Below are 22,568 nucleotides of genomic sequence, written 5' to 3'. Positions count from 1 at the left end.
TATTTAGTTTAATATTATTTAAATGATCAAATATGCATAATGCATGCTGTGATGTTACTGTAGTAGTCTAATGATTACGTCAAAAGGAAGCGATTCAAGTTCTGATTTTTAATGCAAAAATAATCTCAGTAGCAATCATTAAAAAAAAAATACTAAAAGTATTATATACATATATAAAAAATATGTCTCTTGTTATGGTATTACAATCTGAAACTAAAATCACTGGACTGGAGAGAAAAGATCAGTGCAAGACCTTTAATTCAACAGGGCATCCCCGAGAAAAGAGTTCATCTATGTCCAGCCAACAAATGTAAATGTAAATATAAAAACCAATAACTCATCATAAAAAAGTGGATATTGCCATAATTTTACATTGATTAAAAAAATACATAAATACATGCATGGCAGTTTGAATTTTTTTTTTTGCAGAAGAAATTAACTAAGCTATAAAAATAATAACATTACAGTTTGTTCTGACATCAGGTTACTCTGTAATTTCAGATTTCATCAGAAAAAACAGACTCCCTCCACAGTCCCGTCCATTGTGCTTTTATAAAAAATTAAATATGAATTCAAAACGTATGCACTTGATGTTCTTGATTCATGCGTCACTGGACAACATTATAGCAACACACCAGAATATATAAATGACATAACAGGGTTGATGCTTGCAAAATCCAGTTAACTTCCTATCCGATGGAAAAGAATGCATGTCACTGCAAACCTCTACAGTTATATATGTATTGTATTCATGCAAAGCTAGCGTCCGATCATTGCATGCCAGTTGTACAAGCCAGTTCTCCAAATGTGTCTCTTCACACATCGGAGTTGAGGCTGAGGTTGGCTAGCCGTGGGTCTGAGTTGATCTCGTATCTGTAATGGTATCCCTCCATATGATCTCTGCACGCGTCACGGATATTGTACATCCACCTCTTGATCCCTTTCCTGTTAAGGTAAAGGACCAGAAGGAAGATGACCCCAATGAGAGCAAGAACCATCCCCAAGAACACATAGGAGGGCTCCAGCGCACGGTTCATCGCATCTCCTGCGTTACTCCAGCACGAGAGCTGGGATTGTTCCAGGTCTGAAAGTGGGACATTTTTTAGTTCTACCGGGTCAGAACAGGTTAGGTTTAATATGTCTACCACAAACTCATGTTTGGCCAACAAAAACAACATGTCCTCAATATTGCAATCACAGCGCCAGGGGTTTCCTGCGAGTCTGACTCGCAAATCAGGGATCGAACTGAGCTTCTCTAGGGTCGCGTTGGGCAGGACTTTCAACGCATTGTCTCGTAAGTCCAACTCTTTAAGTTTTAATACATTCCAAAATGTATCATTCCTGATTGTAACAAGGGAGTTGTTCCTCAAATCCAAAACAGTGAGGTTCAACAAACCTGTGAATATGCCTTCTGAAAAGAGCACCAGGTCATTACTGGACAAATCGAGATGAGAAACATTGGGCAGGCTGTGTTTGAAAAGATCTGCAAACACACTGATGTAGGAGTGATTATATAAGGATTTGCTGAGGTTTAGAACCTCAATCTTGTTGTCTTGAGGTAAAGCCTCAACGCTGAACTGTGAAATTCTGTTGTTGCTGAGGTCAAGTAAACGCAGACTTGGCAAGTTTTTAAACACCATGGAGTCTAATTCCTCCACTTGGCTTCCAGACACATAAAGGAGTGTTAAATGTTCCAGCGGCCTGGGGAAAGATTCATTGTTCAGGTTCCTTATATCGTTCCCACTGATGTTAAGCGCGGTGATGTTTTCTGGAAGGGGCTGTGGGACTGATCTCAAGTTTTGGCTAACACAGTTCACCACCGTGGCTTCGCACAAACACTGGGCAGGACATGAAGATAAGGACGAGCAGGGACACGTCAGGAAGAGTAAAACACAGAGAGTCAGGTTACACATGCCCCTTTGTTTACTCTGAAGTTGAAGCAAATGCAGTAATCCAAAATCTGACATTCTGAAGCGATGTAAATAAAAAAAAAAAGTATTTCTCTCCACAGAGATGAAAGCAACGTGCTCGCGCTTCTCAAACAACCGTTTAACGTAAAATCTCACATCTTTTTCTTTGTTCTTTCATTCAAGATACCTCCTTGGACTCATCAACTTTAACTCTTTTAAACTTTTAACGTTCCGAGATGCGTTTATTCTGATTCCGTCACTTTGTGCGTCTGTATCGTCACTTTTTTTTTCAAATCCAGAAAAAAACGAGTTTCTTCAAAGGTAGTTTCTCCCAATCCTTCGACCGAATCCTGTCCGAAAAGTCCGAGTTGTTATTAAAGTCCCTTATATTTAAGAAAGACACCGTAGATCCACAAACCTGTAGTCTTGTGATTCGCCGTGTCTTGTCGTGTGTAACGCTCGGGGCTCAGCAGCTCACTCTCCGTCCCGCTGCGCCGGCTGTAATGACTCTCCCCCGCCGCTCGCCGGATCCACACTGAGCGTCGTTCACTGGACTGAACCATCACGAGCAAACAGGGGGCGTCAGGGACCACACACGAGCCAGCAGAATCCAGCAGAGCTGTGACGTTTTCCAAATATTACATTCTTTTACGGGAATCTGCAGGTAAATAAACTAGTATTTACACATTCTAGATATAAAACATTATGAACACGACACAACCAATTAATACGAGTGTCAAGCTTTTATTATGCATTTAAAAAAATCTATCTATCTATCTATCTATCTATCTATCTATCTATCTATCTATCTATCTATCTATCTATCTATCTATCTATCTATCTATCTATCTATTCAATTCAATTCAAAATTGCATTATTGGCATGAATGTAAATGATACAATATTGCCAAAGCTAGAATATAACAATAATAATAATTAAATGAACATCACAGTAATGGAACTGAATATTATATTATGATAATGACTCATGTGACCGTAAGCCCCGCCCCCACTAAGCTGACGCAATAGAAGGGACTCCCTTCTTGCCAACTCACCATGACACTAGCAACCAGTTTACAATATAGTCAACAAGATATGCGCAAAATCATAAACAACTGGAATGTTTACAATGAAATGAGACATGTTTGTGTCACAAGCGCAAACTGTGAAGTCCTTTTTACACCCGAGCCGTCCAATGACAAATAACGATACAAGTCTGCAAGTTGAACTGTCCAATGAAATGTAACGAGGATAGATGTTGATGGGCCAATCAGAATTCGTGTTACTCATGCGTCTACACCTCTAGCTCTTACTTAACCGACTAACTCTACTGCAACATATTTGCTGCAACTAGTCAGTGTTTCCTTTAAAGATGTTTCTGTGGATCTGTCGTATTGGGGACAACACAAACATGGACTTCTCTTTCATCTAGCGTCAGGTGAGCGAGAGAGATCAGCGCTCTGGCAGTGTTTCAACACAGAGTTCAGTAGATATGGGTCAGAAATATGATGACGATGATGTGTCAGTCACTCAGAACACACTTCAGGACAGATCTCACCCATTATCGTGTCAAATGTGTTTTAATCATTAATTATTTCCACTAGATATTACAGCGTGATCTCAGAGAGTCGCTTGGTTGTCAGTGTAATGTCTCTGACTGACGTTACAGTTAGAGCTTTGTGGCCTCCAGATGTTAACAAACGGGTTGAACTGAATCATTTCCTCAGTTATTTGAGATTTAAACACATTTATGATCACAAAATGATCAGTAATGTCCAAAAACGGATGCAGTAAGATGGTTGAAGCCATCTGATGGTGGGGCTGTTTGGAAGTGCACTAGGTAATGTTTCTTCAAGTTATGTGCACTCTTCGTTATTTTTGTTATTAACTAACAGGTTTTAAGGTTACGCTAACCCTAACTCTGCATTATTCTATAAACGTTTGTTTGTTTATTTATTTGACTACTTACTACTGAAGAGTTTTTATTACTACTTTTCTAATGCCATTGTTGTATATATTTAATGTTTTGGCTTAGACCCAATCTTAAAACTTGAGCATTGATTTGTGAAGCCCACTGTTGAATACTGTTAGCAGATAAACTATTGAGTTTAAAAAGCAAGATTTATTTATTTTATTTATTTAAAAAAATAAATAAAAACACATCCATAACTAAAGAAAAAAAAACTGTTATGTATAATTTTACATAAAACCTAACTAATTTGAGTGCTTTATGTTTGTTTTCAGGCTAGTAAAATTTGATAATTTTTCAGCCGAGTCATAAATAAAGGCACAGCTTTGTATGATCTGGTGAATTTTGCTGTTTAATTGCCATTTTGGTGGCATTGTTGTATTATGAATATTGATATTAATCTGAAAGCCGTTCTTTCTTTTCAGGGACCTTTTGCAATTATGGAGGCTTAAACGGTGGAGCGTTTTGGGGGGAAGGAGACTTTCCCCTCAAAGTTGATGGACTCTTGAATGGACAGGATTTGCCTTTTGTAAAATACGATATATAGATATATTACTAAATTAACTTATTTATTTTTGTTGAGAAAACTGGTATATATTTGTATGTTTCTGTACAGAGAACAGAGTATTTTCTTTGACGCTAATGAATGTGCCAAAGGTTTTGTGGGATGTGTTGTAGACGTGATGTTGAGATGAGCTAGATCTTCAGTCGTGGGGCCGCTAGGGTGCTGTGGAACATCAACACATGCACAATTCTAGCGCCCTGAATTCACAGAACCTGAAACCTAAATCTTTTTTTTTTTATTGTGTTTTCTTTAATTTATTGCAGTTATTTGAGAAATTAATTTCTGTGTTAATCTGAGAAGTTAAAGCACAAGCTTGTGGGTGTTCTGGGTTTTTGGGGGTTGTAACTTAGCGGGTGGGAAGCTAAAATGAGTTTGGGAAGCCCAGACTGCACACCGAAGTGCCGCTCTGTGAGGCACGCGGAGGAAGTGATCGCTGCTTTGACCAGCGGCTCGGAGGGCCGTCTGCGGGGCTTCCTGTCTGTCCACTGTCACAATGCATCCTCCTTGCGGGACGAGTTTGGACGCACGGCTCTGCACCTCGTGGCCTCTCTGGGGAAGCGTGACCTGCTTCAGTGGCTCCTGGACAGCAAACACGCTGACATGCTGGCGAAGGACAAGGAGTCTGGGTGGACCGCACTGCACCGCAGCGCCTTCTACGGGCAAATACACTGCCTCATGGGGCTCATCAAGGTGAGCACTGCTTCAATAATACAGGTGTTTCACTGACTGCTGCCAATACAGTATTTAGAAAGAAGGCTGAGGTGACCCATTGTCAGGATAATGCCAATAAACACTACTGGCCAAATTTGGCATTTTTAAGATTTTTTTTTAATATAAAAGAAAGTCTATTACAAAAAAAAAAAAAAAAAAAAACACGTAATATTGGGAAATATCATTATAATTTAAAAGTGTTTTCTGTGTGAATTTACACTAAAGTGTAGTTTTATTCCTGTGATCAAAGTTGTATTTTTAGCATCATTCCTCCAGTCTTCAGTGTCACATGATCTTCAGAAATCATAATAAAATTACTGATTTGCTACTCAAGAAATATTTCTGATTATTATCCGTGTTAAACTGCTTAATATTTTTGGGGAATCTGTACTTAAGTACCTTTTAGTATTAAGAAATTAATTTAATTCAGAAAGGAAACATTCAACTGATCAAAAGTGACAAAAAATGTTTTTAAAGTTTCAAAAGGTTTAGATTTCAATTAAATGCTGTTCTTTTGAACCTTGTATTCATCATTAAAAAAACACAAACTAAACACCAAATACATGCAGTCTTGAAGTGAAATGATGTGCAAAAAATGTAACATATAATTGCAGTTTATTTTGGTGTTTCTAATACCCAGAAAAGTTATATATATATATAATTTTTTATTATAATGGAGGCACTGACTGCACACTCAGGGCTGCCCAATGGCTGCTCAAATTTAACCCAGTCGTGTTTCGAGCTGGTTCCCCCGGTACAAAAAAAAATCACATTCTGGGGGTAAAATAACATTATGGCAAGGTTCCCCTGAAAGAAATTCACATTGCAGGGGCTTAATATCACTTTATAGTGATCACTTCAACCTGTGAACATGTAAAACAACCCACGGATACAGTGTTAAAGAAGCCCAATTCCTCAGGAAAACCGCAGATTGGCAGCACTGTGCACACTTCACCTTTTAAAATGAACTGAAAACTAACCGTTTGCTGTTTTCCCGTCCAAACTGGCAGATTTTGGAACGGTCTTATTAGTGGTAGTCCACGTCTGTTAATCTGGGCCAACTGGGTATTACATTCATGGGCCAGTAATCTCAAAATGATCAAATAATGCCTGATTAATTGGCCTGGGTGATCCACGATTTCTCTGGAACAGCTTAATCTTTCCCTCCCCACTCCAGTGGTTTATTGGTTTGTATGACTTTCTTTAATTGTGTTTATATGTTCATGTTCCAGCGTGGTGGAGCACTGTCCATCCAGGACAAGGAGGGTCTTTCTGCCCTAGACCTCACCATGAAGGACCGCCCAGCTCACGTGGTCTTCAGAAACACTGGTAATCAACATGGATTCATTTCCTTATTCATATTTGTGAATGTGCCAGTGCTAAAGAAGGGTTTATGATCATTATTAAATGAGTTGTTCACCATTACGTTAAAATTATTTAATCCATACTCATTATATATTTGCATGCCTGTTTTCAAGAAGTTGTACATATGACTGAATAACTGTCTGAGTCAAAGGAGGGTTTTTAATGACATTATGGCGATTTTAACGCGAGAATGTTTGTTTATTTAAACCTTTAAATCATTAAAACCAAAATTTGCAAACACACAGTAAATGGTGCTTATATACACTCATGCTGTGCTGTTTAACTTGGTGACAAATGAAAGCTCGCTTGGAGACTAGAGACTGGGACCGGTAAACAGTATTACCTCACCACTTAAACACAGGCACATACAGCTCACGTGGTTAATCTGATCTAATCACAGACCCTACTGAAGTGTACACTTGGGGAAGCAACACAAACTTTAGTCTGGGACACGGAAACCAGGAGAGCAGACACCATCCTGAGATCGTGGACCTGTTTTCAAGGTCTCGCACTTATGTGAAGCAGGTAAATGATGTTCAGTGTTACTAAAGATTTGGAAAAAAAAAACAGTTTTAGTACTTTTGGTTTCTTTTTAAAGTTTATTTTAATCAACCATTTTTGTTCATATTTTTTTTTGATCAATTCAATCAACATTATTATTAATATTATTTATAAACAGTGGTGCACATATGTTTTTCAGCCTGCCTCTCATTAGAGCACCTGGATATTTGGTTTGGTCATCACTTGGCACATAGTGACCCATAAAATATAACTATAAGAAATGACAATATTATTATACTTTAAAAAAGAAAATTATATATATATATATATATATATATATATATATATATATATATATATATATTGTGCATTAAAGGTACAATTTGTAAGATATTTGCAGTAAAATATCCAAAAACAACTAGGCTAGTGTTATATATTTTGTCCAGCTGATTACTTACCCTATCTCTACTGTTTTCAAGTACTTGTAAATCATGAGAAAATCCCCATTCTAAACAGTGACACGGGGCAGTGCAGTCGTCTGTCAATGACGTTAGTTACTCTTTGTTACCGCCTTTACTGACGTAGAAAACACATGACAACAGTTTCATGGTCAAATGCGGAAGTAGCTTCGCGACAAACTTCAACTAGAAAGAGATGCCGATCTCGCTTGTGTTTTACTCGACCATTGTGTTTTTTTGATTCGTATCTTTACAGAAAATGTATGCTATTATAACGACCAGCAAGATTAGTGTTATGGGGCATACACGCCAAACACGGGGTATCGCGTCTCTAGACTCATGCGAGGACCGTCTGATCCATCGTCTGATCGCGTCTTTGCATTGACTTTGTATGTAATCTACTCGCGCAAATCGTTGAACTCTCATTTGCTATGTATGCCCAATTATTGTGATTGAATGTACACGAGTGTATATATTTGTTGAACAAGTGGTAATCGTTTTCATATCGTCTGATTGATGGCCGTCAGGGGTTGGGTAAAAGACAACAAATCCCATCATTCCACGCTCCTCCTTAGCATCATCAAACCACGCGATTGGTTATTGTTTTGGTAGTGCACCCTCTAGTGGCAGGTCCTACAACCTTTTTCTTTAAGTAAGGGATAATGCATGGGTAGCTGTGCATTAAATTAAATTATTTTAATGCATGACATGAAGGCCAAGGTTGCCTCCGTGAAGTACATTAAAATCGTTTAACCCCTTGAGGTCTAAGGGTATTTTTGGGGCCTGGAGAAGTTTTGTCATGCCCTGACATTTGTGCTTTTTTCAGTTGCTTATAAACATCTGCATGGCTAAAGTCTAATCTCACTGTAATCAGCACAAACTGGGCTATAATAATACGTGCGCAACATGTATGTACATGATTGTTTTTTTGAGGGAAAATCTTTTTTCGTGGTTGGTGAAAAACTAAAAATGTTAAATTACTTGAATAAGGCCATAAAACACATACAGAACATTGGTTCCCGGGATTTTTGAGAACTGGAGCTTGTAGCCTAGAATTTTTTTTGTCTTTACAGATTCAATTGATGTATTGCTCTTATCTGTACGATCAAAACTGAAAGTTTAATTTAAGTTCTTTTCGGGGTTATCAGGAGAAAATGCCTCATAACGTGTATACGCGTGAATCGACTCAAGAGGGTTAATATAGAATGGTGATTAAACTGACTTGTAACTATACCTGTGCATTAAATGGTTTTAATGCACACCTGTCAGCCAATCAGAATCCAGTATTCTGTCAGACCATGGTATAACAGCTGTTATGAGTGCAAATGAGCGCTCTGAACTTAAGGTGCTATCACGTCATGACGTAATTGTCTTATTTGAGATACCAACTTGAAAAAAGTGTTCACGTTCTCGTGGAACTCGTTACATGTTTTCTGTTATATACCACGTGACCACTGCACATCAGGGTAGCTGGCGGCGCTTCAGTAATTTCGTGTAATTGAATTTTGCCAATATAGATGTCTTCATAGAAAAGTAATGTGAATATAAATGAAAGACATGCATCCCGAAGTTAGATATGTAGGCTATCCATGTAATAATGACTCATTTGCAATTTTGCATAGCAACTGTTACTTGTATTGCGTTTAGAAACTGATTTAGTCGGTTTAGAAACAGATTATCCACAGTCCGAGGATGTAAACAGCACAGAGTTGAATGTGTTTTTATCTTGAAATTTCGGTAATTACAACACTGTGTGAACACAGCATTATTTACACAGTTCATTTTTTATTTTGGTTTTACCTGCGTACCACTTATGGTGCACCCCTGTTTATAAAGCACTTATGTTACCCAGATTTTGTAAACACTTAAGCCATTCCACAACTGAGGGACAGCAACCAAGAATAGAGAGCTTTTTTATCTTCTAAAGATTATTTAATATTTTTGATGCAGTCACTCCCAAATTTTCTCATCAGCAGAAAATGGATTATTTTCTGCTGATGAGGCACATAGTGTTATGAAATCCTCATCTGCAATGCAATTCCCCAAGGTTTGTGCGAGCTAGCAGATCCTATAACTCTCCAGAGTTAAGTGTGACAACAAGAGAGGAGGGTAAAAACAGAGGACCTGAGAGGGTTGCCTTGATCTCAGGCTTCTCACAGGGAACCTCCTTCAAAACAAACATCTCCAAGGGTCCCTGCAAACCATCCCAGGAAACTGAGACCTCTTTGTTACTCTGTAAATTGTTCTTGAGAATGCCCTCGACTCGAGGATGAAAACGATGTTCTTGTTGATGAAGAGAAGCTCTTTGTGTTGGAACTCAAAGCTAAGGTGAGCGTCGCTGCTTTGGCATACCTGACCCTGAAAGATGCCAACATCATGTTTTAATGCTGTATAAGTTTCCATTTTTCCGTGGTCATAGCGGGGACTCATTTGCATTTTGGATGGATAACCAGCATGTGCTCATATGTGGATGGGAAATGTGATCCAGTAGTGCTGCATGATCCCATTGTCAGCCTTTCACTCGGGATTTGGGCATTTTTGAAAGGAGAAGCCCTAGGTGGTTAAGGGGTGATAAAAATGAGTGCATTAAGCCAAAAATGTCAGCCGTTTAGGGTGATGGAAAACTTCTAGAGATGCATCTTACCCTTGAGAAGACACTTCAGCAATGCATTTCATTTTTCATTGTTCAGTCGGTGTGTGTACTTACATTCGGCTAATTAACTTCTGAAGTGCAGGACAGGCCTTTAATTTTGCACTGCTCATTGTGATGGCGGATCTCGTTTCCTGACCCTTTCTTCAGCTTTCCAATGCCCCCTTACATGGAAACAGAGTGCATTGTGTAACGCCACGCTGTTCTGCCGATGCTTTCGGTTAAATATTAAAATATTCATTCAGGGATAACAGCAGAAGAATAAATAAGCGCTGCGAATGTATGGGTATGGCAGCCCGTCAGCGCAGAGTTTGGACGCTGTGCAGAACATCTCTTGCTTCTGTTTCAGCCTTGAAGAGTGTTTTAAATTAGTGATGATGTTGACTTTGGCACCCCTGCGCTGCTGTCGTTGACTCCGAGCCAATCCAGAGCTGGCCAGCTTTGCAGAGAAAGGGCAAAGCTGTCATGGTTAAAAGTCAAGCCTCGTAATGAGCAGAACGCAGCTTGTTCGATCTGGCCTGCTGTCTCCTGTCCAGGTCTCATTTTTGAATCAACCGATAATCTCCAATGATATCATATTTACAGTGGCCTTTTAAAGTATTTGCTACACTTTTTATAAAGTTGAAATGTAATTGCGTTAGATGTTTTTGCAAAAATGACCCAGAAAATTTTAATTGATCCTTTGGAAAAGATCTTTCACTGATCTTTCTTTCATTTTGCTGATGCAAATTGCTTTTGTTAAAGGGGTCATGTGATGTTGCTAAAAAAGAACATTATTTTGTGTATTGGGTGTAAAGAAATATTTTTTTTGTTTTTTTTTAGGTAAAAAATTAAAAAATCACATTATTTTCCACAATGTACATTATTGTTGTTCCTCTATGCCCCACCTTTCTGAAACACATAGATTTTTTTAAAAAGGCTCTTCTTTCTGAAAATGGGGTGTGCTCTGATTGGCCAGCTTTCCAGTGCACTGTGATTGGCTGAATACCTCAAGCTTGGGATGGAAATGTTATGCCCACGAAACAAAACCAATAAAACCCATTACAAACGAGGCATTTGTTGCATCCAGTGTGGACATAATTACTGATAATGACTTGTACTTTGTGTTGCATGTCTCACTGCATAAACATAAAACCATTTGCATTTGTGATCAGAGAAACGACAAACAACAAGCTCTACTCTACACTGCTTAAAACTCGTGCTTGAATCATCAGTGACAAACCCTTTACATATGAAAACATACTTACAGACTGTGAGTCAGAACAGCTGGCACTGAAAGCTACTCTCTCAGGAAACAGTCCTAGCCCTTCGTAAAATGTGCTGAACAAATGAACAAATCTGAATATTTGGGTTGAAATGTTCTGGAACAGTGTTGTAAGTAAAACTTAACCACTGATTTCTTGCTGTGTCTTCTTTTGGCAGGCCAAATAAAGTAGTTTCGTGGCGGCAGGAACAATACTACAACAAGAATCAAATTGATGCCACCTTTCTTTGCATGAACATTTGGGCGGTGTTATGCAAATCATCTCACATCATGACATAGGAGGGTGTGGTTGACCCTTAACTTTTATTAAGAATATCTCTTTGGATTTTAGACTTTAGTCTTTGCAACTTTACAGATCTTCTTTTTGCAGCAAGAGCTTGTGACACTCCAAAAGAGAAAGGAAAAATTGAGTTCGCATTATATGACCCCTTTAAGCAGTTATGCAATTAATTAAAAATGGCAGTGAGTGAAGACATTTTATGTTACAAAACTCTACGGTTTCAAATGAACTGTTTATTTGAATTTTCTATTCCTCAAAGAATATTTCCTGTAAAAGTATAATATCTTGCACAAGAAAATTTGCAGCACAACTGTTTTCAACATTGATAATAATCAGAAATGTTTCTTGAGCAGTAAATCAGTATATTATTATGGTTTCTGAAGATCATGTGACACAGAAGACTGGGGGAATGATGCTGAAAACACAGCTGCACATCACAAGAATAAATTATATTTGATAATATATTCATATAGATTGAAAAGAAATTATGAAAATTCAGATTTGATCATGGGAATAAATGCCATTTTACAGTGTATTCACATAATACGGTTATTGTTAACTGTATTTCACAATATTGTTTTTACTGTATTTTTAATTTCAAAATGACTAGATAAATGCATATTAGTATACAGGCTGTTATGCTAATGTAGACCATCATTGATGACTTTTTACATTAGTAACCTGCTACAAAAAATTGACAATGTAAGAAAATTATTGAATTTTAAAGCTGACAAAAAAAAAAAAATTCTGGACCTACTGAGCTAAAAACAAAAACAAACAATATTAAATAAACAAAAAATAATTAATAACAATAATTTTCAGTCCATTCTTTTATTCCAAATTTTTAAAAGTGCATTTATTGTCTTATTTCAAATCAAACATAAAACTATGTCTGCATTTGTGATCCAAGGTTCTATTTTGTTTGGCTTTAGTGTTTAATTATCGGCACGGTGACGGTCTGTCTTCATTAACATGGTCTTGAATGAGGATGGTAACCTTGTTGTGTTTTTGTGTCTGTTCAGGTGGTGTTGTGTAAGTTCCACTCTGTCTTCCTGTCCCAGAAGGGTCAGGTGTACACATGTGGACATGGACAGGGCGGACGACTTGGACATGGTGATGAACAGACATATCTGGTGAGATGCTTTGGTGTCCGTTGATGCATATATTTCTACACCTGCTGTCTTTCTAAGACTTGGTGTCCACATTCATATCAAAGGTTCCCCGGATGGTGGAGGGGCTTTTGTCCCATCACTGCTCTCAGATCGCAGCGGCCCGAGATCACACTGTTGTTCTGACAGAGGAGGGGTACGTCTACACCTTTGGGCTCAACACCCACCATCAGCTGGGGCTGACACCTCCTCCTGCTTCCAGCCAAGTTCCCAAACAGGTCGGACAGCCTGGATTTATCCATGACACACTGTATCAAGAAACTAGTGATGCAACAAAATAAAAATCCTGGGTCAAGTCAAGCCACCTTTATTTATATAGCGCTTTTAACAATATAGATTGTGTCAAAGCAGCTTTATAGTATTTAATAGGAAAAATAGTTATGCAAAACAGTAAACACTCAATTTACAGTTAAAGTCAGTTCATCATTGATTCAGTGACTTCATCGTCCAGCTCAGTTCAGATAGTATCTGTGCAATCAAGTTGACGATATTGCTGGAAATTGAGCGTCTAGGATATTCCACATATTGCATCTTTTAATGTTATTCTCTGTTGACCACAGGTCACCTCTAAGTCCCTGAAAGGGAGGTCTGTGATTGGTGTTGCAGCTGGCAGGTTCCACACTGTTCTTTGGACTCGAGATGCGGTGTATACCGTAGGATTAAATGGTGGCCAGCTTGGTAAGCTGCTCAAGCATCCAGATCTGTTTATCACATACAAACAAACAGATTGTTTAACTGATCTAAAGTCTCTCAGGTGTTTCGCAAATCCTATTCATGCAATTTCATCAGAGCATCTGCTTCATTTTTACCTCTTCTCATATGAAAACTTGTGGTCCAACCATTGTGATACATTCAGGTTACCTGCTGGAGCCCAACGGAGAGAAGTGCGTGGCTGTTCCTCGACAGGTGTCCGCTCTGCACCACAAGGATGTGACCATCGCTATGGTGGCAGCCAGCAATGGGGCCACGGTGTGCGTGACCGAAAAGGGAGATGTGTACCTGCTGGCAGATTATCAGTGCAAGAAACTGGCATCCAAGTGAGTGGAGTTAGGAGACTAGGGTTTGGCATTATGTTGTCTCGGCGATCCAGATTTTGTTCAGTCAAACCAGAAGACTTTTCTCAACCATCTAAAATATTGCTTTAGTCTTTCTGAAATGCCTGAGTCTGTTCAGTCTGTCACCAAAATGATTTTGTATAATTACCTCCCAGAAGTGTCTCACATGATCGAGTTCCCAAACATCAGACGTCCAAATGCAAGATAACATGACAGCATTTCTTACTGCAAATTTCGTTTGCATGCTCTGAGGCACAGTCAATTTAATATGCAGGAAACAAGAGTCGCCGGTTTCCCCGGCTGAAGCAACTCTTTATTATTGTATTACTGATACTTTTGTGCTAATTTCCCAAGAAATGCTGATTTTGTTTTCGCAAATATTTAATGCAATGTTCCAGTTTTTCACAAGTTTAATTCACAGCTTTAAATGTAAACTTAGCTATTGTTAACACTGTCCTTGTGTTGTCCTCCAGACAGCTGAACCTGAAGAAAGTTCTAGTGAGCGGTGGTAGTTTGGATCATCGTATCAATCCTCAGCTTCTGCATGATGGTGGAGGAGAGAAGCTGGTGATTTTGGCTCTAGATGAGGCTGGAAGGGTGAGTGATATGACACTGAACTTCAATCTCTTGAGTACACATGCTAAAATATTGGCCAAAAATACCTTGTGTAGCAAAGTTTACGATATACTTGGATTAAAGCCAGGGCTCTGAACTGGTTCAAGGAACGAACATTTTGACAGGAACAGAACCAGAAACGAAATCAAATTTTATGGTTCCGAATAGAATCGAAAAATTTAAATGGTCATTAACCGGTTAATAACGTTATTTTATCGTTCCATTTAATATTTAAAATTAAGACCAAATTAGGCCTGATGACGCAGCGCAAAAAAGACCTATTTTTTCTCGCCGTTGGTGCATGTGCATTCGACACTCAAGCACCAGAATGCTTAGCCTTCCCTGCCCAACTGAGGACCGCGGCTCTCTTCTGATTATTCCCAACTTTGAGAAGCTCTGCTCGCCAATGGCATTGGACATCATCATGCAAAGATAGATGCGCAGCCCAATTTCGACATTTCGAAACGTCTGAGAAAGATTTAACGATGACACAAGCTCGTACAAGCTCTGCTGATTCGTTCACAGTCACCGGTTTCTGAGTGCATGAATGCAGCAAACTGTATCAGCTAATTTTGACAGATTAATAATCAGTTAAACGTTTTAAGTCATTTATTTCTTTTCAGTAAATATTTATTTCATTGTCATTTTCATCAAAATATTTAAAAAGGTTTGCTGCATATGCTACATATATATATATAATATGTATGTGTGAACATACTTTTTTTAGAGAGAGAAAAAAAAGATTATTTCATTCAGAAATAGACAATGCAGACACAAAATGTTTACAAACATTACAAACTATAATAAACACTGTTAACATAGGCTATTTTTTATAATTTAGCATTTAAATACATTACGAATACTGAAATATTTGATTTTGTTTTGAATGAGACCCAACGTTGGTTTGAGTTTCGTTTTGGCATAAATTAAATTAGTTTTGGTTTGTCGTTAATATGCTATAGCTTCTTATATTTTTAATTCCTGTTCTTTTCTAAATACTTGAATAATTGATAATTGAAATGATTTGTTGTGGAGTGAGGGGAAAATAGCCTGGCGGAGCTTCTCATATTTACTGTAATCTGAACAATTTTCATTTGCTGTATTAACCTCAAAGTAATTCTTAGAATGAAATTTGGAGTCCGTTTGTCGGACGCAAATACAGCGTTACTTATTATACAGTAGGCTAACTGTTATTCTATATTCTTTGCAATGTGACGTTACTGACTAGGGGTGTTAATTTCGTTATTTTTCCTAACCAACAACCGTTAACCAACTAGATTATTTTAAATAATAATAACTGAAAGTACAAACGCTATATAATAAATAACATTTTAGCATCCAGATATGTTGGGAACATGGAAACATTTGGATTCCTGCCGAATGAGAGAGGTAGGCATCAGCTTCACCTTTAATTTGTTTTTGGATTGACGTTTTTATAGCCTATAACTTTATAGGATTTGCTTTGGAGATAAACTAATAACTGTTTTTATAATGTTTTAAACATTTTACTTTAGACTAGTTACAGGCATTTTAGCCTTCATGATGTCGGAAGTAATAGGGCTAATAAAATGCGATGTGAGCCATGACTTTCGTATATTTTTTTTTTTTCTTTTTTTTACTCTCAAAACGCAATCTTATACAAGTCTTTTTTTTATTTTTTTTTAAGTATCTTACATTTGGCCAAAATCTAGAGAAGATGATGCTGTATTGGCTGTGACTAGGCGTTAGATCTCAAATTATAGGCAAATAATATAAAAAAAAAAAAAAAATAACGTTATTAACCGTTTTATCTTCCACCTGAACCGGTTTCGGAACAGTGATAATATCAGAGGAACGCAGAACAGAAACGTTAAAATATCGATTCTGCTCTGAGTGAACCGATGGCTTTTTTTTGTTTGTTTTTAAGCCCTGATTAAAGCCCAATGCAGTCAGTTCCCATAGTCACTGAGCTGTCCTAATCATACAGATACACCTGATTCTCCCTAAAAATGCTCATGAAGAAGTTGTTACAATCCCTGTTTAAAATCTGTTCATTTACTGAAAGAGCGAATCTATCACTCAACAGTCAAATGAAGCTGAAGATGCTCAATTGAACACACCATCAGTCTCAAATTAATACCAATATAGCTTCCAAAAAGCAAAATATCTAGCTTTCCTCTGTAGCTGTAAAAGCCTTTCTAAAATAATTGTATCTAAAGTGCTTATGTTAATCACAGTTTAACAAATTGAGATTACTTGACATACATTCAGTATAATTCATCATCCACCTTCATCTGAACTTGAATAAGTATAGAGAACTTTGTGGTCTATATAACCGTGAAAACTAATGCTGTGTTTCCTAATATTATCATGTAAAGTAAAAGAACAACAAAGGGCCTGAGACAGAGCCTTGTGGCATACCATATTTTTTCAATGGGTCAGGCAGATTTTTATTTACATAAATTCAGTGGTAGGGATCTGACAGGTAGGATCTAAACCAAGTTAGGGACTAGTGACTGTCCACAGTTGCCAACATGATTCCTTAGCCTGTGTAAAAGAATGTTTGATCTACAGTATCCAACTTTGGTACTAGCATCAGATAACAGAAATAAGTTGTTTGTTGTGCTAAGTTGTAATTGGCCACTAAATTATTAAGTTTCCAAACAACGTTTCATTTTTATTGCTGACTTTTTTTACTCCCTAGTAATACACTGTGATGTACAGCTGGTTATAATGTCTGCTTAACCAAGATGTTCAGTCTTGTGGGTTAGTACGTGCCTGATAAAAGCCTATCAGTTGGACCAGCCCAGTTAGTGGAATGGGGTCCAAGTTGAATTTAGTCATGCTTAATGATTTTGCATTTTCACGTTAATACCCAGTGTGTTTTCATATCTATATATTTTAAAACATGTAGTTTTTCTAAAATGAATCCGCTTATGGTAGTATTGATGCTGGCATTTAATTTGCAAACCGCATATACCTAAATGTCTGGTAATATGCCAGAGTTATTTGCTGTTATATCTTAACATCTTGTCAGTCCATCTGTTTGTTAAATGCCTGCTTTAGCAAACACCATCATTTTTGCTTTTGCTCACTAGGGATTTAAACAAACCCTGGTACCTCTGATCACGTGACTGATCACGAGGTGCATTATTGCTTTTCTGAGAAGTATGACTTAAGATTTTCTGGGATGTGGAAAAGGTAGATGGAATTGTTGAATCCAGTCATAAAAATGGAATTTACTATATAATGTATGGTCTCACACAATTTGAGATATTATGGATTATTCAATTAAAAAGTAAGGAAGTACTATTAATCAAATAGTGATATGCATTAGTGTCTGAATATTACAGTCCAAAAAGACAATTTAGGAAAAGGAATTCTGTTTTGATTACGTTTCAGGATTAATTGTTAATGTTTTATGTCTGGATTTGATTACCACAATTTTTAATAGTACATAAACATTCAACTGAGCCCTGTTATTGTAAAAAAAAAAAAAAAAAAAAATATATATATATATATTATTAAATTCGTACAGTATGAATAAAGTTGTGACATTAATTGTGATTATTAAAATGTAATTAAACTTAAAGAGGTTTAATTACAAACCTAGAAATATTAAAACATACCCAAATACATCAGAATATTGCGAAAAAATTAAACTAATTTTATAGAGCCTTAAAAATGTATTTAAAAAAACACTTTTATTTAATTTTATTTTATTTAACCATTATAATAAAATCCAGAAAAATGAACAAAAAAAATTGAAAATAAATAAAACTGGTTTCATAGAGCCTTTTGTCTGTGTTTTTGACTTGAGTTAGCAAGGAACCTTGCAACCACTCAGAACACATTAGAAACTTTAGCTGGTGTTGCATTCATTATATTCATATTCCTGCTTTCCTCTGTCTTCCTCTGATACTTCAGGTGTTTTGCTGGCGCTCAATGGGTACTTCAGTGAGGCAGTGTCGCTGGGCGTATGGCCGACAGGTCTTCATGTCAGACATCGGCCTGAGTAAGAACGGCATGATGTTTGTTACTCAGGATGGAGAGGGCTTCAGTGGACAGTGGCTGGGCCAGCACAAGAAAGCTGTAGACAAAAAAGGTACTGAGAACATCAGTTTAACATGTTACAAATAAAACAGGATTAACAGAACTAGACCCGTTACACATGAATGCTCTGTTGTGTCAGATGGCATAGAGGTGTCCGGTCACCCAGACGGAGGGGGTGTTTACGAGCGAATCCGTCTGGAGAAGCTCCCATACATCCACAGAGCTGTCAGCATCACCATGGATTCTAAGGGCCGAAATTTTGGAGTGCTTCAAGCAGATCCAAAAACCAGGTGCAGATAATTATGACGACTAAGTGCACAGATGTGTGTGATCTAAATGAGTTTTCATTTGTTTGGAATGCTGGAATCTAACAATTCCAGTTTTCGACTTCACTGAATTGTTCCAGTTCATTCTGATCAAAGTTGTTTATTATACAAAGATAAACAAAAATGTTCTTAGATTCAAAGAGATTTATTTTTGTAAATTACCATCAGCAAAACCGGGAAATTAGAGAATTGATGTTTGTTTTTTTTAAAGACATGAACAAAGTGGAAGCCATCAAAACAACAAAAAGAGCAATGATATATAAGTGCTATAATAAGTCTCAGTTAGCTTAACACAGTACACGTAGCAAGGGCTTTTAAATAATATAATAAATAAAAACAAAACCGATAGAATAAAAAAAGAATAGAGCAAGCTAGTGTTTTTTTACACACACACACACACATACATGTATACATATATATATGTGTGTGTGTGTGTGTGTATATATATATATATATATATCCAGCCTGGACAGAACAAGAGCTTGAACAAGGAGTTGTGCAGCATGTTCCGAAAGAAAGGGCTTGATCTTCTTGATGTTGAATAAAGTAAATCTGCAGGATCGGACAGTTTTAGCAATGTGGTCTGAGAAAGTCAGCTGATCATCAATCATAACTCCAAGGCTTCTAGCTGTTTTTGAAGGAGTTATGGTTGATGTGCCTAACTTGATGGTGAAATTGTGATGAAACGATGGGTTTGCTGGAGTCACAAGCAGTTCTGTCTTGGCAAGGTTGAGTTGAAGGTGATGGTCCATCATCCAGGAAGAAATGTCTGTTAGACAAGCTGAGATGCGAATAGCTACCGTCGGATCATCAGGATGGAATGAGAGGTAGAGTTGAGTGTCATCAGCATAGCAGTGGTATGAAAAGCCATGTTTCTGAATGAGAGAACCTAATGATGCCATGTAGACAGAGAAGAGAAGTGGACCAAGAACTGAGCCCTGAGGCACCCCAGTAGTTATATATATATATATATATATTATGAACTACAGTAGCTGCCAAAGCAACATTTCTCATTTAATTTAGTTGATGTGATGCACTAAAACAACTATATAATATTAAACATATATAATGGTATCATAACACTGCATTTAAGAACCATTAATGGAATCAAATTCCATGCATATTATTATGTTCTGAACTGGTTCCCAATCTTAAGTGTGTTGTATTATACTTTTAGCCTACTTGTGTTAACTTATTCTTCTCTCTGTTCTTCAGCTTGTATGAAGTTCCCACCGCTTCTGCGTCCACGTTCTCCCAGCACTTCCTGCGCCTCCTGACCGAAGCCGATGAGACGGACAGCATCCATGACGTGACCCTTCAGGCTGGTGATCGCACCTTCGCAGCACACAAATACATCCTGTCCACGCGGTCGGACTTCTTCCGTAAAGTGCTCCTCCTGGAGGAATGCAAAGAGGGTGTAGAAGATGGAGAGGTGAAGAAAGGAGAAGACGCGGTGGGCTGTGATCTGCTGGTCCTGGAGAATGTTCCTCCTGAGATGCTGGAGCAAGCGCTTCACTTCATCTACACAGACTCCTGTGAGATGCTGGTTCACGGGACACGGCCCATTATCCCTCGCTCTACCCAGAGCTCTGATCCTGAACCACAGCAGCAGCTGATCCACAGTCTGCAGACTCTAGGGCTGGAGAAGCGCTCCGCTCTGGATGTGTACCGCTCTCTTCCTGCTAAAACTGCTGAGGATGCAGACAAGCCCAAAGCCAAAAACACTAAGTCTGGGAAAAAAGGCAAGAATGGTAATGTCGGTGAACCTGGACAAAATCCTGTAAAGATGCTGCAGGGCGTTGCCAAAAAACTGGGCTTGGGGAGCCTCTCAGCACGGTGAGATGCATTTAGTGGAGTTCACTTGTACTGTTAAAGGAAAAGTTGAAAATTGAAAATTTGCTGAAAATGTCCTCGTCCTCAGGCCATCCAAGATGTAGAGGAGATTGTTCTTCTTCAGATTTGTAGCATTCCATCACTTGCTAAGCAATGGATGCTTTACAGTGAATGGGTGCCGTCAGAATGAGAGTCCATACAGCTGATAAAAACATCATAATAATCCACAGCACTCCAGTCCATCAGTTAATGTCTGGAGAAGCAACAAAAAAAAGTTACTTAATAACACTTCCTCCAGTGAAAGAGTGATTTTGTCTGAATCCCGAGAGAAATCTGCACAGATCAAGCACCGGTCTTTGCACTGGAGGAAGTGTTCTGGAATATGGACTCGTATTTGAGTGAGAAACAACAGTCCTAATGATGGATTTGTTTCTTACGAACACACAGCTTTTGTCTTCTTCAGATGTTAACTGATGGACTGGAATGCTGTGGATTATTGTGATGTTTTTATCAGATGTTTGGACTCTCATTCTGACGGCACCCATTCACTGCAGAGCACCCATTGGTGAGACACTGATGTAGGGGTGGGCGATATCTCGATATTTAAAATATATTGATATATTTTTTTAAACACTATGGATTTTGACATATCGTATATATCGTTATATTGTTTTTAATTCTGATTCCGCCACTTTGCTTGTTTGTCTTCTCTGTGCTGTGCTCGCCCCCCGCCTCCTTGATTTTGTTCCCCCTCCCCTCGCGTGTTGTCTCAGTGAACATGGCGGCGTCCTCAACCAGCCCGGAGGCTGCAGAACCAGTATCAAAACAGACAACTGGCTCCATTATATGGAGATACTTCGGTTTTAAGGCGTAGGGTAAACTGCAGCCAGATGTCTACTGTAGGGCCTTATGATTTCCGCGATGCAGAAAACGCGGAGGGAATCGTGGAATCCAGTCATAAAAACAGAATTTACAGTTTAACGTGGAATGTCACGGAATTTGTCAAATTTTTAATGAAGTAATCAAAAGTAGGTCATTGCACTCACATCAAATCACGATATGGACTAATATCTGTAAATACTAAGCCGGAAAAGTCTATTTAAATATGAATCCTGCATGTTCTGTGTATCTGTTTTAATGAACGGCACAGAAGCGCATCTTCATTCATTAAACACACGGAAGCGCGCGTGACGCTCGCGATGATTTCAGCGCCTGCCGTCTCACTAAATAAAGACGTGAACACATGAGGAACATCTCCAGAACTGCTCCGAGAGACACTTCATGAGCATCTGACCGTTTGATTGGAAGTAAAACTAGTGTCATTTATCGCATCATAGACTGTAGTATCACATACACAGAACTGTAAAGGTACGTAACCTGTCAAAATAAAAGTCCGGTTTAGTTTAAAGACAAGTATTTGCCAGAAATATATTACTATTGTTCAGCAGAATCTACATAGCCTACTACTACTATTAAAATGAAACGAACATATTTTTTTAATGAATAATCACACATTTCTTCCGTGTTTTATTTTTAATAGTAAATCCCCTTTGTTTACTAAAAACAAAGTTTGCTTAATTTTCAATAATTAAAAGATAAATTAAATGAATGTTTTATGCCTTCATTTGACTACCAGAAAAATGTAAATACACAGAATTTCAGAGGGGAAAAAACATTTAACATAAGGCTATTTTAAGAATAGTTTTTTTCTTTTTTTTTTTTCTTTTTTTTTTACAAATTAAGTTGTTTTTATGCATTTAAATAATTACAAATGCTAAAACACAGTATTAGGTAACAATAAAACATATGGTGAAGAAAAAATAAAACATTTCATAGGGCCCTAAACGTAATAGTAATTTTTTGTAA

General features: G+C 37.8%; 2 protein-coding genes across 2 annotated transcripts in view; one reads left to right on the top strand and one right to left on the bottom strand.

The window, feature by feature from the left end:
- Positions 1–241: 241 nt before the first annotated feature.
- LOC132158000 (trophoblast glycoprotein-like) lies at positions 242–2,503 on the bottom strand. The gene is made up of 2 exons (XM_059567239.1): positions 2,329–2,503; positions 242–2,260 (listed from the first exon to the last, which is right to left on the bottom strand). The coding sequence occupies exon 2, from the start codon at positions 1,965–1,967 to the stop codon at positions 816–818; it is 1,152 nt and encodes a 383-aa protein (XP_059423222.1). The 5' UTR covers positions 1,968–2,260; positions 2,329–2,503; the 3' UTR covers positions 242–815.
- A 690-nt stretch (positions 2,504–3,193) lies between these two features.
- Positions 3,194–22,568, top strand: part of ibtk (inhibitor of Bruton agammaglobulinemia tyrosine kinase) — a 30,616-nt gene continuing 11,241 nt past the window's right edge. The window contains exons 1-12 of the mRNA XM_059567236.1: positions 3,194–3,347; positions 4,304–5,133; positions 6,387–6,483; positions 6,920–7,044; positions 12,695–12,805; positions 12,889–13,059; positions 13,402–13,519; positions 13,698–13,878; positions 14,370–14,493; positions 18,418–18,595; positions 18,683–18,833; positions 20,085–20,705. Of these exons, the coding sequence (XP_059423219.1) occupies positions 4,810–5,133; positions 6,387–6,483; positions 6,920–7,044; positions 12,695–12,805; positions 12,889–13,059; positions 13,402–13,519; positions 13,698–13,878; positions 14,370–14,493; positions 18,418–18,595; positions 18,683–18,833; positions 20,085–20,705 (2,201 nt within the window). The 5' untranslated portion in view covers positions 3,194–3,347; positions 4,304–4,809. The remainder of the gene's footprint in view (positions 3,348–4,303; positions 5,134–6,386; positions 6,484–6,919; positions 7,045–12,694; positions 12,806–12,888; positions 13,060–13,401; positions 13,520–13,697; positions 13,879–14,369; positions 14,494–18,417; positions 18,596–18,682; positions 18,834–20,084; positions 20,706–22,568) is intronic.

This window comes from Carassius carassius, chromosome 15, assembly GCF_963082965.1.
Source record: "Carassius carassius chromosome 15, fCarCar2.1, whole genome shotgun sequence".
NCBI lineage: Eukaryota > Metazoa > Chordata > Actinopteri > Cypriniformes > Cyprinidae > Carassius > Carassius carassius.
This window is presented reverse-complemented; position numbering and strand designations above follow the sequence as displayed.